This window comes from Littorina saxatilis, linkage group LG2, assembly GCF_037325665.1.
Source record: "Littorina saxatilis isolate snail1 linkage group LG2, US_GU_Lsax_2.0, whole genome shotgun sequence".
Lineage (NCBI taxonomy): Eukaryota > Metazoa > Mollusca > Gastropoda > Littorinimorpha > Littorinidae > Littorina > Littorina saxatilis.
This window is the reverse complement of record NC_090246.1, coordinates 72,585,280-72,601,457: the sequence shown is the minus strand read 5'-3', so window position 1 is coordinate 72,601,457 and position 16,178 is coordinate 72,585,280. Positions and strand designations below refer to the sequence as shown.

At 45.4% G+C, this 16,178-nt stretch overlaps 1 protein-coding gene across 1 annotated transcript in view; it reads left to right on the top strand.

Moving 5' to 3' along the window:
* LOC138959676 (uncharacterized) overlaps positions 1-16,178 on the top strand; it is a 204,976-nt gene that overhangs the window by 104,796 nt on the left and 84,002 nt on the right. The window contains exons 100-112 of the mRNA XM_070331253.1: positions 7,275-7,397; positions 7,777-7,968; positions 8,156-8,308; positions 8,939-9,124; positions 9,652-9,771; positions 10,144-10,332; positions 10,656-10,784; positions 11,527-11,709; positions 12,289-12,417; positions 12,946-13,149; positions 13,595-13,720; positions 14,132-14,308; positions 15,553-15,690. Of these exons, the coding sequence (XP_070187354.1) occupies positions 7,275-7,397; positions 7,777-7,968; positions 8,156-8,308; positions 8,939-9,124; positions 9,652-9,771; positions 10,144-10,332; positions 10,656-10,784; positions 11,527-11,709; positions 12,289-12,417; positions 12,946-13,149; positions 13,595-13,720; positions 14,132-14,308; positions 15,553-15,690 (2,049 nt within the window). The remainder of the gene's footprint in view (positions 1-7,274; positions 7,398-7,776; positions 7,969-8,155; positions 8,309-8,938; positions 9,125-9,651; positions 9,772-10,143; positions 10,333-10,655; positions 10,785-11,526; positions 11,710-12,288; positions 12,418-12,945; positions 13,150-13,594; positions 13,721-14,131; positions 14,309-15,552; positions 15,691-16,178) is intronic.

The window sequence follows — 16,178 nt, the reverse complement described above, 5'->3', positions numbered from 1 at the left end:
TTCATCCGTTCTGGACTTAGAATTCTACAGTAGTTGTATTCGGCGGCCGCCTTTTGGTAGTCGTCCTTTATCCTAGCATGTTGTGCTATCGAGATGTTTACGTCCTTTCTAGGAATGTAAACTACCTTGGTAGGCTGTTATTTAGCTTCTTACGAAGCTATTATTATTTTGCTAGTTGATTATTCTGCTGATTTTTAGGTCCGTTCCGGACTTAGTTAAATTTTCAGTAGTCTTTGTTTACCTCTTGTCAGCTTACGTTTTCGGCAGCTGCACTTCCGGTTAGACTGGTATGCCTGTTTGGGTCCGTGCTCGGACTTTGAACATTTTGCCAGTAGCATGTTTTTGTAGCTACTTTTGTGGCTTGTTTGCTAGTGCTAGTTCCGGTTCTGCTGAAGCCTACGTCCTCGAGACTTGTTACTTTTCAGTAGATTTCTTTCTCACGTCGCCGGCTGGGCGTTTAGTGAGAAAAGACGGGAGGGGGGGGCTTCCTCGTCTTATGCCAATAGCCCCATGGTACATGTTTCTGATCCTAAGACTAATTCGGTCTTTTCTGTGCCTTTTTCGGCGCCGGAAGAGACTCCGTCTGTCTCTCAGACGTCAGTTTCGGCCGCTTGTGCGGCCGTTTCTCCCCCTTTGTTGACACCAGAGCCTAGCGCTCTGGTGGCTAGTCTTATTGCTTCTTTGCTTACAGAGATCCGTACTTCTGGGGGCGGGCGTCCCTTGCTTGGTGGCTTCGAGGGTGACGACGGCAGCTTCGGATTCCGGACGTTTTTTACCCGGGTCCTTGTCGCTCACTTGCGTTTCCGGAGCGTCGGCCCAGTCTACTGGCGCTCGTGTTGTCTCTGGATTCCACTCGCTGGGACAAGCTTCCCTTCGTGGCCGGCCTCAGTGGCTTCCGCTTGCGGGAGTGCACCTGAGCGTGTCCCTTCGGGGACGCGGCCAGTACAAGGTATGTGCTCGCAGCAGCCGTCTTCGGCAGCTGCACTTCCGGTTCCCGGAAGTAGTGGCTCACTGGTTGCGGACAGACCATGGTCCCCTCCGGTTCGAGCTGCGCTTTACGTCAGCAGTCGTCCGCGACAGCTGCTTCCAGTTTCGGCCGGAAGTAAGAGGTTCACCGGCTAGTGCACAGGCTGCTGTCACGTCCGGTTCGAGCTTCGACTTACGTCAGCAGTCGTCCGCGACAGCTGCTTCCGGCTCCGGCCGGAAGTAAGAGGTTCACTGGCTAGTGCACAGGCTACTGTCACGTCCGGTTCGAGCTTCGACTTACGTCAGCAGTCGTCCGCGACAGCTGCTTCCGGCTCCGGCCGGAAGTAAGAGGTTCACTGGCTAGTGCACAGGCTACTGTCACGTCCGGTTCGAGCTTCGACTTACGTCAGCAGTCGTCCGAGACAGCTGCTTCCGGCTCCGACCGGAAGTAAGAGGTTCACTGGCTAGTGCACAGGCTACTGTCACGTCCGGTTCGAGCTTCGACTTACGTCAGCAGTCGTCCGCGACAGCTGCTTCCGGCTCCGGCCGGAAGTAAGAGGTTCACTGGCTAGTGCACAGGCTACTGTCACGTCCGGTTCGAGCTTCGACTTACGTCAGCAGTCGTCCGCGACAGCTGCTTCCGGCTCCGGCCGGAAGTAAGAGGTTCACCGGCTAGTGCACAGACTACTGTCACGTCCGGTTCGAGCCTTGCCCTACGGCAGCAGTCGCCCGCAGCAGCTGTTCTTCCGGTTCCGGCCGGAAGTGTAGGTTCACTGGTTAGTGCACAGGCTACTGTCACGTCCGGTTCGAGCCTTTCCTTACGTCGGCAGTCGTACGCGACAGCTGCACTTCCGGTTCACGGAAATAGTGCCTCGTTGGAAAGCGGACAAATAATGATCCCATCCGGCTTGAGCTGCGCTATACGTAAGCAGTCGTCCGCGACAGCTTCTCTTCCGGCTCCGGCTGGAAATGTTAGTTCATCGGTGTGTGGGCAGCCCATGGCCCTTTCCGGTTTGAGCTTTGCCCTTTGCACGGCAGCCATTCCCGGCAGCTTCGCTTCCGGCCTTGGCAGGAAGGTAGGTCAAGCGGGTAGTGCACAGGTTACTGTCACTTCCGGTTCTGGCCTACGGCCTACCTTTGGGTTCCGAGCTTCAGCTCGTAGGTGGCTCAGCGCCAGCTTTGGCATAGCGCTGCTGTTGCTGCCTCACTTCCGGCTCCTCCCGGATTTTCCGGTTCAGTTCCCGCTGCTTCCGTTTGGTCGCCGGTGAATTTCGAACAAGGCTTGCCCTATGGGCATACAGGCTTCTTGCCTCTGTTGGGACAGCAGCATCCACACACTCCGGTGGTGGCCGCTAGCTCCTCTCTCCCACTTTCCTTGGTTTTTGATTCCTCTCATCCTCCTCTCAGTTAGGGAATGAGCACAATCGATTGCCAACAGGAAGGACTTCAGGTTGGCAAAGAGGAAGCAGCTACTTCTGGTTTGAAGAATCACCCTTAGTAGCTTTTCGCCTTTTTTGCCTTTTCGCCAAGCCCCCCTCTTTGACAGGGGGTTGCCTCCGGCGTCGGTTTCGTTGCTGGTTCCTCAGGGTTCAGCTTCGGAGCTGGCATCGGAATACCTTGCCGCTCCTGCGCAGGCTTCCTCCTTCGTGCCCTTAGCGGATCAGAGGAAGTTGCCTTGGCCAAGGTCGTCTCGAAGCCTCCTGTTGGCCTTTCCCCGTCCGCGTGCACCGTTTCCGGTCACGCCGGAACTTCTTTCGCTTCTTACGAAGCCGTTGAGGAAGGATTCGGTTCTGCCGTTCTATGGGCAGAATCTCCTATTCTCTGAGGAAGGGGGGCTGACAACTTTTGGAACTCAGTTCCATTTCCGAGACTCTCCTGCGGGCGCTTTCTCGCGCTCTGGCAGATTCCTTGGCGCCCTTTACCCTTAGTAAAGAGCAGGACGCGGAGGAAGTGTCTCACTCCTCTCCACACTTACAAGGGTGAACGAGGCACAGATGAGGCTGTCCTCTCTGCACTATTTCCATGCGGTCTCGTGCAGAAGGGACTTGTTTCTTGCCCACTCCCGGTTTTCTGAGGAGTCGACAAGGAACATTCTCAGATCGTCATCCTTGGTGGACGGTCTCTCTCCGGCAGCCTGGCCTCTCATGCCAGAAGCAGGGGATTGAGACCAACAGAGATCAGCGGTTCCCTTCTTTTGAGCTTCAATCCGAAAGCAGCAAAAGCAGGCCGCTCCTAAGCAGGCTATACCTAAGCGGACTCAGCCTAAGCGGCCTAAGTCCTCAGCTCAGGTGAGATTGTTTCTTTCACAGCCGTCATAGGTACGCTGGGTTTTTGAAACAACAGCTGGCCTTAGGGCTTCGGGGTTTTAGCCTCGGCTGGAGCAACAGCCATTTCATCCGTTGGCGGTGGTGGTTGTTGCTTTCCTTGTGCTTGTGGCTTCGGGCTTCGACATTCTTTCTTTTTCCCAGCGTATGGGTGCTGAGAGGTCGATTTCCGTTTAAAGGGGGGTTTCTGCCTTTGGGCTTCCCCGTTTTCTCTTTGCCACGAGCTTCTGGACTTGGTCCAGGTTTGTCTTTCGCCGAGTCTGACTTTGTCTTTCTCTAGCGATCAGACGCGTTCTGGTGTTTCGTCCAAACTTAAGGTTCACTTGAGTTGGCCTCGGAAGTAACATTCAGATTTTCCTGAGGGTGCATTGTCTGGGCAATGCATGTTTGAGAAGTCATTCTTGGCTTGTCACTTTTTCTCAGGTTTTTTGGCTACTCCTCCCCTTTTTGGGCAGAGGTCTAGCTAATGTTCCAGTTTTCTCGGTGCTGGCCTCTAGGCCAGCATCTTTTTCGGCGGCCGAAACTTTTGGTTTCTTATTGTGCCTGTGTACTTTGGGTACTTTGGTGCAATGGCCGGCCTACGGGCAGCAAGGCTCTCGGCCTTAGCCTGTGTTATAGTCTCCTGCCTGTCGTGTTGCGACTTTGGCAATTTGGTTCTTGTGACTGCGGATTTCGTCTCTTCCTCTGCTCCATCATGCTTGCAGGATGTGAGTTGGGACGATTTCTGCTGGGTTGGGCTTCCGGCCTGGTCACCCCTTTTTCACTTGCAACTATGACTATTACTTTTTTCTCCTGAGAACTCTGGTCTCGGGAGTCTGACGGCTGGTTCGCTTCACGGTTTTCCGTCTTTCTTACCAGCCTCGTTCTTTCTGTTTCGGGTTTTTTGATTCATTTTCAATTACCTACAAGCAGTCTGCTCTGCGAACACGCTGGCTTGTGTCATTTTGTTTCCGGTCTCCGGTCACATTAGGATTTGGCCACTGCGGGTCCGCATTTCCGGTGCTTACGCACTACCTTAGGTCGCTTCGTCCTCATTTTTACCCCTCTCTCTGCTTTCGCAGGGATGGGCAGGGGACGACTGGTGACCGTCTTCCTTGAGTTTTGCTCATTGAGTTGGACTCAGGCGTCTCTCTCTTTCCAGTTTGGAGTTTGGTCACTCTTCTGGAGCTGACTGTTCTCTCAAGGGCCTTTTGGGCCTCACTCCATCCCAAAGTTTTCTTACTTTGGCATGTTTGCCTTATGGTCTCCGTGAGGGTCGGTCCTTTTCAGGGCTTAGCCGGCAACCTTACGCACGGATCTTTTCCAGGCCATTAGCATTTCCTTCCAATTTAAGGGGGGGGGGCAGCTTGTCCTTCCCTCTACTTGGTCGGGTTTATCCAAGACTGGGGTCCTTTTCCGGACTGTTTTACGGTTCAGAAGATTGGAAGAAGTGCTGGGCACAGCTTACTGGCTCTCTGATGTTGTCTTTCGCATTTCTTGCCTGAGAGACATCTCGGCTGTCAATCAGGGTGGTTCTCGGTCCGTTTCTGTCCTTTGGCAGTGGGCCAGTTCCTGGCAAGGGTTTAGAGTGAGTCAGTGGTTTCTTTCTCACGGGATCCTTTCCTGACTTTTGGCAGTGGGCCAGTTTCTTGGCAAGGGATTTTCTTTCCCTCCGCCTTGTCATAGCTTTATGCTATCTTTCCCTCGGCTCGGCCCGAGCTCTTTTCCAGGGCCTGGGCCTCCTCCTTGGCCTTTTTGGCCTATGAGTATGAGGTTTGGATGATGTCCTGCGCACAGCTTCTGGCGCTAGGATTTTGTCTTATCAGGTTCTGCAGACATTGCTGCCCTCTGTCAGGATGGGTCTCGGCCCATTCCTTCCTTGGCGGCAGCTGGTTTTTGTCTCTCCAGAACTTTAGAGTGAGTTTGAACTTTTTGAGTCACTTGAGAAAATGTGACTCTATGTAATCGGTCAGTGTTAGTCTGTCCGGCCGTCCGGCCGGCCGTCCGGCCGTCCGTCCGTAGACACCACCTTAACGTTGGACTTTTCTCGGAAACTATCAAAGCGATCGGGCTCATATTTTGTTTAGTCGTGACCTCCAATGACCTCTACACTTTAACGATGGTTTCGTTGACCTTTGACCTTTTTCAAGGTCACAGGTCAGCGTCAAAGGAAAAATTAGACATTTTATATCTTTGACAAAGTTCATCGGATGTGATTGAAACTTTGTAGGATTATTCTTTACATCAAAGTATTTACATCTGTAGCCTTTTACGAACGTTATCAGAAAAACAAGGGAGATAACTAGCCTTTTCTGTTCGGCAACACACAACTTAACGTTGGGCTTTTCTCGGAAACTATAAAAGTGACCGGGCTCAAATTTTATGTGAACGTGACTCATTGTGTTGTGAATAGCAATTTCTTCCTGTCCATCTGATGCCTCATATAATATTCAGAACTGCGAAAGTGACTCGATCGAGCGTTTGCTCTTCTTGTTGATCTTACCCACCACCTTGTTGGAGTTATCTGCTAAATATGTGACTCGGAGTAAGAATATGTAATTTAATCGAAAATTTTTAATTAAATTTTCATTTGATTAATATACTTACCCGAGTCACATAGGTAATTCCCTCCCACCTTCCCCGCTTTTAGTTTCTTTGTATTCTAGAAGTCGAATGAGGGTGTCTCGTACCAGGTACGAGATCTGTGGCGTGATACGCTACGGGAGGCAACCCAGGGTAGCAAGCTTGCTACTTTTTTAGCTTGGGTTGCTTCCCTTAGACTATAGGCGGGATAGCGTTTCAGACACCTTAGCTATCGACTGCGTCAATGCTAAATATGTGACTCGGGTAAGTATATTAATCAAATGAAAATTTAATTAAAAATTTTCGATTTTAGCCTATTGAACATTTCGAGTTTTAAATATATTTCTAACTCGCACGGATCTGTTTAGATCATTAGAACAAAGGCTTTTGTTTATTTCCATCAACTCTTGTAGAGGCAATGACTTAGTGAAGTCAACCTTAGCTAGATGGTCTGCCACATTGATTAGGCAGGCCTACAGTGGTGGCAAGAAAAGGGGGGGGGGCAGTCAGTCCTCCCTCTTCAGGCAGCACGGACTCAAGAAGTCAGAGTGTGGGCCTCTTCTTTACCTGTTTTCAAGTCTTAGAGACTTACATAAGTCTTAAATGCAGCTCATTGAACGTGCAAGAACGTAGTCATGAGCTTCTAGCTGCGGGATATTTTAAGTACCCGCTATTATAGTTCACATCTACTAGATATCAGAAGATGCCTTTTATATGTTTAGCTACGGGACATATCTGGTTCCCGGCAGTACAGAACTTTCGGTCCGTCAGCTATTGTAGCTGCAGGCCAGATACTGGCGATATGTTAATTGTGAGTAAATTTTACCCACCACCTAGATTAGCAATCTGCTATCTATGTGAGTTGAGTAAGAATATGTAATTTAATGTAAAATTTCTAAAGTAAATTTTGATTTAATTAATATACTTACCAACTCACATATTGAATTCCCTCCCAGCCATCCCCGCAGTTTGTATAAAGGGATATGGGTTTCAGAACGGAATGAGTATTACCGGTATACGACCTGCGCATGCGCGGGCACCGGTAGGGGAGATAACTACCACGGATCATGCCTTATATGGCAGGTGGTTTTTGTTTTAGAGTTATCTCCCCATGTTACCATGTAAGAGTGCTTCAATGTCTTAGCAACCAAACGAAGTTATTGCTATCTATGTGAGTTGGTAAGTATATTAATTAAATCAAAATTTACTTTAGAAATTTTACATTTTCTTACCTCCAGTCTTTGTTTAATGCTTTCATTTTTTTTAGTACTTTATTGCTGACTGTTTCAAACCATCTACTCCTATAAGCTTTCCATCGCCCCAAGCTCTTACATTCACACACTTACTCTCTCTGTTGAACATTCAGTGACATACACATGTCATTCATATTCTTGAAATTTGTTTTCACATTTGTGTCTACAGGATATCATTGCGTACAGAATTACAAGCTCCAGTCCTGCCACGTCAGCATTCTTTTTGCATCCTGAAAGAGGCAACGTCACTTTGACGCAGTCACTGCTGGGAACTACTGTCAACTCCTTTGTGGTGGGTCTTTTGTCTGCATACATTTTATTTTATGCATTTTACATACTTGGCCATGTTCTCGCTCTGCTTGCGGTACACAAAAAGACAACAACCAACTCTTGTGTATTTTTGTTTGTTTGTCTGCATTCGTTTTACGGGTTTATTTGAGATACTTCTGTGTCCACGATGACATTGTCTTTCTACACAGAATATGGAAATTATCCTTTTCATCGTTGGAAGTAATGTTTTGATTTCATTCCCAGTCTTATAAATACAGGCATAGTATACTGTCTGCTAGTGAAGTGCATTTCCTAATTTTTTCTCCCCTTTTCTTGGGAGTCTTAACCCTCAGTGTCATTAAGAAGATGTGTAGTATAAATCTAATTTTTCCTTCATCCAGCTGAATGTACGAGCTTCAGACCAGCGTCAACCTGATGCCCGCGAGGCTGTTGCCACAGTGACCGTCAACATCCAGAGAAACACTTTCGACCCAGAGTTCTCGCAGGAAGTCTACAATGCCCCCAGTGTGCGTGAGGATGCCAGCACAAGCTCCAGCGTCACTGTTGTTCAAGCTACTGACCGGGACCTCAGGGTTCGTATTGCTGAGTTTCCTGTGTGTGTGTATATATCTGTGTGTGTGCGTTTGTGTGTGTACTTTTATGTGTGTGTGTGTGTGTGTGTTTGTTTACGTGGGTGTTGTGAGCGCCCTTCTATGTGCTTGACTGTTATTTGAGCTGACGTCTCAGCCCTGTGTTCAAATGTTGTGTGTGTGATTCCAGGGACAACTGGTGTTTGAAGTGGTGGGCAACAGCACAGCTCCTGCTTTCTTCACTCTGGGACCTGCACGACCCACACAGCCAAACACAGCTGTGGCCGACGTCATTGTACGTGACGGTGTCTACCTTCGCCGAGACCAGACTACCAGCTACTTGGTAGGTTACTGAGAGGGTCTTTGGTATGAACAACAAAATATATAGAACAATGTAATAATTAACATTTAAATATTTTTGGACACAAGCAAGTTAGGAGCATGTGGTCACACAGAGATCGTCATGCTGATAGGCAGGCTGAAACACGCATACACAAACACACACAAGTTAAATGGTTTTCTCTCTCTCTCTCTCTCTCTCTCTCTCTCTCTCTCTCTCTCTCTCTCTCTCTCTCTCTCTCTCTCTCTCTCTCTCTCTCTCTCTCTCTCTCTCTCTCTCTCTCTCTCTCTCTCTCTCTCTGTTTCTAGCAGCCTCCCACATTCTAAAAGGAGAATCATTTAAGTTATGCAAATGATTCAATCTGGCTTCCTTTAACATTCCATTATACATTTATAACCTTGCATACACACACACACAAGCACGCACACACGCACACACACACACACACACACACACACACACACACACACACACACACACACACACACACACACACACACACACACACACATGCCCATACCTCTGTTAGATCAGGTTTTATTTAACTTACATTCGTAGGCTGTCCACACGACTTGTTTTTATGTTAAAATATATATTACTAAGAGTTAATGTCTTGATTTATTTTTTCTGTAGCTGACACTTATTGTGTACGACTCGGCCTACCCAGACAGGCGCGATACCGCTCAAGTTCAAATTCCCATGACACGGAACTTGAACGCACCTTTGCTGAACAGTACAAACTACGTAGTCACTATCCCAGAGTCACTGGTACCAGGCACTACTTTCTTCACTGGCATCTCAGCTACAGATGCTGATGGGGTACGTTTGTTTTTGTCTAATTGAAAGTTTTGGTTGAATTGCGCATTTTATACATACTTTTATACATAGGTCATTCCATACTTTCATTAATAACATCCTGAAGAAGGCAGTTTGCCGAAATATTGAAAAAGAAAAAATCTAACCTGGTTACCGATGTGTCCACTTAAATACTTACATATGTATATATATATACCTGCCTGGCTTTGGAGCCATTCAGAGTTTTCCAGACATGGTGTAGCTCCTTGATTTTGACCCAGTGGATGTGGTGCTATTTAAATGTCCTATGGAGCCCATAAAGGGTTATGCACAGCACGTAACAGCGTCAACAACCGGAAAGATAGTTTATCTGATGCAGGCTCTTTTGCTTTGCTATGCTGTTGAGTGTATGATTGATTGATTGATTGATTGATCCATTGTATTTCCTCTCCCCCACCCCTACTCACACCCCATGCCTGTATTGAATACGGTACATGCATCTTGAAAGAAGAGTTGCAGTTGTTAATATTAAGCGATTTGTTGTTTTGCAGGACACCCCAGTGTTCAGAATTTTGCCCAGTGTGCGTGCGGACCTCTACAGCATCGACCCTTTCACTGGTTACGTCAGCCTGGCTCGCTCTTTGATTGGTACCATTCAGGACTTGGATCTGGTCAGTGATATGGAAACTCTTGGAGTCTGTTTTAGGGCTCATGTTTTATATATGTTGGATGTCCTGGTGAATTTGTGTTTCTTTGATGTTTGTTCTTTGTTAAATCTGTGTATGTGTAAGCTAATCACATAAAAAAAAATACATTGATATGTTTGAATTCCTATTGTGGTCAAACACTATCAAAATCCGTTTTATGCAAATTGGGTTCCATTTTAAATGAATCTGAGACAGTTTTGTCTCCGTCACCTGTAGTCAGTCAGCCAGGACTCAGTCTTGATAAATTATTTTATCCAGGATTAATTTTGAATCTTTCTTCTCATTTCAGTTTATCTGTGAAGCAAAATAACTGGTGTTTTTTTCTCAATTCTTCAGCTCAACCTGCAAGTGCGTGACCAGAGAACTGTGAACGAGCTGACCGACACCGCAAGACTGACTGTGAACATTGTTCGCGACAAGGCTGATCCCATTTTCCAGAATCTTCCCTTCGTACAGCCAGTTCAGAGATCCACAGCAGTCAGCACAGTGGTTTACACTGTCACAGCCACAGATGCAGACCTGGCGGTTAGTTTCTATTTTGAGCTTTGGTGATAGTTTGTTTGGGTTTTAACGGTAACAAATGCAATCTTTTTGTGCAAAAGTAGAGATTATGACCAGGAGCTTCAAGTAGCCATAACAAGTACAGCTGTCAAGCATGACGTGTTGTTTTGCGTGGCCCTGAGTTGGCATCATGCAGGCTGCGCAACTTAAAAGTAACCTGAGCAGCAAACAAAATGTTCTTCAGATTTCACTGTCTTCAGTAGTGCTCATTCATTGACATTATGTGGCCTAGTAAGCTGTTGTTATTCCAGTATTGTGACAATGTTATGTTTTCTTTATCCTTGCAGCAACAAATCAACTACGAGCTGGTAGGTAACTACCCAGCGTTGTCCTACTTTGTCGTGGATCGCGTCAGTGGTGCCGTCACAATGAACAACTCCCTGCAGGCCGACAGCTTGCTGCTGGAGTCGTACGAGGTCAGTGAAAGTAGTGTTTATGTTTCCCTTGTCCTTATTCTTGGCAGGGAGATTAATATCTTTATTGTTAAATCTTTATTCTTGTTAGTACTATTTTTTTAAAGAATCAAAGCACAAGAAATTTTACTTTATGGAACATTGGATTGAGCAAACCAAAAAGGGCGAGGATGTAGCTCAGTCGGTAGCGCGCTGGATTTGTATCCAGTTGGCCGCTGTCAGCGTGAGTTCGTCCCCACATTCGGCGAGAGATTTATTTCTCAGAGTCAACTTTGTGTGCAGACTCTCCTCGGTGTCCGAACACCCCCGTGTGTACACGCAAGCACAAGACCATGTGCGCACGAAAAAGATCCTGTAATCCATGTCAGAGTTCGGTGGGTTATAGAAACACGAAAATACCCAGCATGCTTCCTCCAAAAACGGCGTATGGCTGCCTAAATGGCGGGGTAAAAAACGGTCATACACGTAAAATTCCATTGTGCAAAAAACACGAGTGTACATGGGAGTTTCAGCCCACGAACGCAGAAGAAGAAGAAGAAGAGCAAACCAAAAAACTGAGCTCGGTAAGGTGTTGACACCTCAGCATCAAGACGGCGAGAGTCGAAAGTTTGAATGTTAGCAGTCTATCTGCTTGCGATTTGACTTAGTTTTTAGTCTTATTTACTTTTGTTTCATCTCACAAAGTGGATTGTATAGGTGATTTAACCCAAGACACTAACCTGTGCTTTCTCTCAATCTGTCACAGCTGAAGTTCATTGCCTACGACACATTCTACCCTACAAACCAGGCTACGAGCACACTGACCATCACGTTTGACCGCAACCCCAACGCACCTACGTGTAACCCGCCTTCCATTGTACAGACCCTGGACCTTCAGGCTTTGCCTGGAGCTGTTGTGGGCAAGGTCACTGCCACCGATCCTGAAAGGGTAAATGTGGCACCAATGTCCTGTGTCATATTTTTTTCTTTTATGTTTTTTAAAAACCTGTTTGCCGACATGGTACAAGGGGCTGTCATAGTGTGTATGATCCAAGGTTTTTAAAATTACTGCGATTTTTTATTTTTATTCAACAGGTAAGTTTTAAAAAAGGGACATGTAAGGCATTACAATAACTCGTCATGAAATGTGGTGTGTGTTTTGTTTGTAGAAAGACTGAACTAGTGGCTTTATTTCAGTGTTTCTGTGTGTTTCATACTCATTGTGATTATGACATTGCAACATTGTAAGCAGTGCCATGTAGTGTTTGTTCCGAGTGGTTATCCCATCAGGCATTATTCACAGACTTTTCTGGCATTCAGCTTCATCTTACTGTCACAGAAAGGGTTCATAAATAGTAGTCATTTGCTTTTGAATAATTTACTCATAAGCAGTTAATTGTTATCAAATAAATTACTCACTAGCAGTCGATTGTTATCGAAGTCATGTATTTTATTTTGTTGGTTTTTGTGGTTCTCCACATAGTGGTTTTATCATATATATACATGTATTATTGTGCTTTGTGTGCAGAACTCACCTCGCTACAGCTTTGCTCAGGCTGACCAAGAGGACATAGACCAGTTTTTCATTGCTGCAGATACCGGTGATATCATCCTGAGAAAATCACTGCGAAACCTGGCACCAAACACTGTTTTCACTGTGAGTTATTACTACAGTCACAGTCTTACTTTGATGTTATTTCATACAGATAAAATCAACAATGACTGCTATGAAGCACGATAGATGCAAATGTTTTTGACGTCTGAAATGAGTTGCAACAGAGGAGACAAGCATGGAGAGGGAACCATTAAGGCTCAGTGATGGGCAGGATACACAAATAAAATGGATGAGGACTTTCAGGTTCTGTCAATAACAATAACACTTTACTGTCTATGGAAATATTACATTAAAATGGAACATTTTCTTTGACACACCCAGCCTGCCTGTAATAATACAGGCAGGACAGTAGATGTGACAGGGTAGCACACAAGTTGTGCCCCCTTAATGACTGCTTCTTGTTTTAGTTTGTTTGGCTGTATCAGAGAAGGCCATGTTTCCTTTTTTTTTAAATCAGTTGTGTGCCCAATTTACTGCTGTCATTCCTTCACTTAAACCTTCGTATTTCTCAAAACTTCCACCATGTCAATGGAAAATAAAGAAAAGCTGTCTGCTCAACATTGTCTACAGTTCACAGTATCAGCGTCTGACCAAGGCCGTCCCACAGCAAAGACATGCACAACAACCGTCCAGTTTACTTTGGGTACAGACCAGCCACCCATATTCTACCTGAACAACAGCCCCACTACCACGTATAGCTGGTCTATCGACGAAGGAGCTTCCCAGAACAGCGCCGTTTTTACCAGTGTCACTGCACGTGATGACGATTTGCAGGTTAGTGTAGATTTAAGTACGAGCTGGCTTTTAAAATGTACAAGTTCTGCTTCTTCTTGTTGATCTGTATTGTCAGCCAGGACAGGGAGACGAATGATGGCGTCTTCTCCAGAGTACAAGTAAAAGGGACTACATTTGGAATACTTATTGTCCCAATTTTGACTCTCATCCTGTGATCAAGTGTAAGGAGTTTTCTACACCGGTGTTCTTGAGGCGATGTTGATGAAACAGTTTGTTCATTTTGATGGGGATTGCATGCATCAGAGTGTCCTTGCTTTTAAGATGTTTTTCATTAAAAAAAACCCAGGTCTTTTGTCTGATTAATGTTAAGAACAGTCCTTTTGCCATAAAGCTTCACATGTTGTGAGTGGTGATGGGAGGAGGGAGGGGAATGGGGAGTTATTTTTATCACCAATTATTTACATAGCAAGTGTCTTTCTTTCAGGGTCAGGTCATGTTTGAGGTTATTGGCAACCTCCGTGCTCCATACTACTTTGCTGTTGATAACGCAACCGCTCGTGTTTCTGTGAGGAATGATCTTCGAGACACCGACATTGAGACCAGATATGAGGTCAGTTTTTGTTTCCCATAGATTTGAAGGCTGTCCTCCCTCATCCCTCAGTGAATGATGACTGTTCAGGAATAATAGTAACAATTATTGAGCAGTGACAGCACTTGTGAAGCCATCTGCTATCATTGTCATGTTGGTAGGCATGTGCATGACTCACAATGTTTGCTCATGTGTGTAGTATGTACATGTTTTTTGTGTGTTCAGTGTGCCTTTTACTGTCACAAACTTCACCCCAAACAGATTTCTACTGTAGTATCAAACTAGTGATAATCCTGCTTCATTTAACTGAACCGTAACAGCTCCTAAATGTGTCAGGATGTGAAATGAACACATTTTTGTTTAATATTAATTCACAGTAGAATGTTTTTTTCTGTTTCTTCTTGCATTCATGTACCCCACTCATTTATTCAGCTGGCACTTGTGGCATACGACACCCTTCGTCCTCTGACGCGTGCGACCAGTACGGTGATAATCACGGTGAACAGGAACCCAAGTGCTCCCAATGTTCAGGACGTTGAGGTCACCATCCAGGAGTTGACTCTTGTGTCCACAAACATCGCAAATGTCACTGCTTCTGATCCTGATGGCGTAAGTTTGTCTTTTTTGTACAGTTGTGATTTTGTGTGTGCATATTGCCTGTATTTGTTAAGTTCTGTTTCTGAAGTTTCATTTACATAATTTGTTGGTCAGACGTTTTGTTTTTAAAAAAAACACACGCACAAAAACGATTAGTTTAATGAACGTTGAATTATGTAAAAAAATTAATTATTCACTTGAACGTTGACTTTTGGAAGAGATAACTGATCCCCCATCATTAGTATTGTCTGTTGTATGTCTTGGTCGTTCATTTTTAAGATAGATTGATGGGAGTTCTAGTGAATGTTTCATGATTTCTATGATTACACATTCCTTAAACTTACCTGCATTGTTTTTCAACAAAAAGAGAACACAACAGTAACCAGGTTTGGTACATTCTTAATCAGTATTTTGACAGCTTGTCGCTGCCTTCTTCATGGTTTTTGTATTCTTGATTTGGGAACATTAACAGTCTGTTTTAGATTTCAGTTGTTTGTTTGTTTGTTGATGAACAACTATGTTTGTCGTTTCACAATGGATCCATTTGACTTGCTCGGAAGAGCAGTCTGGTGGGAATTGAGATTTTTTAGATTAGTTGACATGACTCCTTTGGCGGAGTCAAATGTTTAAAGTTAACCCATCTTCCTGTCCCTTAATTCGCCCCTTTTACAGTGTTGACTGCATGGGGAGGGCAAGAGAAGAAAGACATATTTTGAAGGAAACTCAGAAGCTGAAGATGAACAGACGGGCGCAGTGGCGTAGTGGTAAGACGTCGGCCTCCTAATCGGGAGGTCGTGAGTTCGAATCCCGGTCGCTGCCGCCTGGTGGGTTAAGAGTGGAGATTTTTCCGATCTCCCAGGTCAACTTATGTGCAGACCTGCTAGTGACTTAACCCCCTTCGTGTGTACACGCAAGCACAAGACCAAGTGCGCACGGAAAAGATCCTGTAATCTATGTCAGAGTTCGGTGGGTTATGGAAACACGAAAATACCCAGCATGCCTACTCAACGAAAGCGGAGTGAAGCTGACTATGCTCTCAGAGTATAGTATGGGGGACCCAAAATGGGCAAACGAGTTCACACGTAACCAGACAATTCTGGAACGCTGAAGAAGAAGAAGAAGAACGTAGCTGCAAAAAAAAAAAGAACAAGAAGAAAGATTTTTTGCAAACTTACATGGAGTGTTAAAACATTGAAACATTGTTTATCACCTTGAGCGCTAAATGGAAAGTTTACAAAGTTGCGTTTACTGTGCAGGATGCTCTTGAGTACAGCCTGGGGGGTACAGCTCAAAGCATTGCTGGCCTGGAGTACTTCTGGATCAACCCAACCACTGGCTACGTGCGTGTCATGAAGCCTCTCACACAGGACAACACTAACAACAGAAGATTTGTGGTGAGTTTCATCTCTCTGCACCTCTGTGCTTTTTATATTTAGTCAAGTTTTGATTGTTTTTTTCTGTCCTTGCTCCCTCACTTTGTGTGTTTGAATTCTCTGTTCTTGTTTCCTCCCTCTCTCTTCTTTCTTATTGTTTCTTTTTCTCTGACTTTTATTGTCTCTTCTGCTTTCCATTGCACTTCTTGCTCTATCTTTCGTCAGCCTCTGATGTCAAGACATTCATGGTCATAATCTTAGTGCTATGGCGGAATACTGCCACGACTGCTGGTGTGATCGAGTAAATGTTGTTAATTATGCAGATAGTACTTGCGATTGTGACAATGGATTCACTAATTACACAGCTAAACGTCCATGTACACAACCTCTAACTCTTGCCTCTTTTCTCATTCTACTAATCCTTCTGCTCAATCTCTCACTCAGTCTGTGTTAAGCGTATAGCTTAATTTTGACCAACCTTCCTCCTGGTTGAATCATAAGTGTAACTT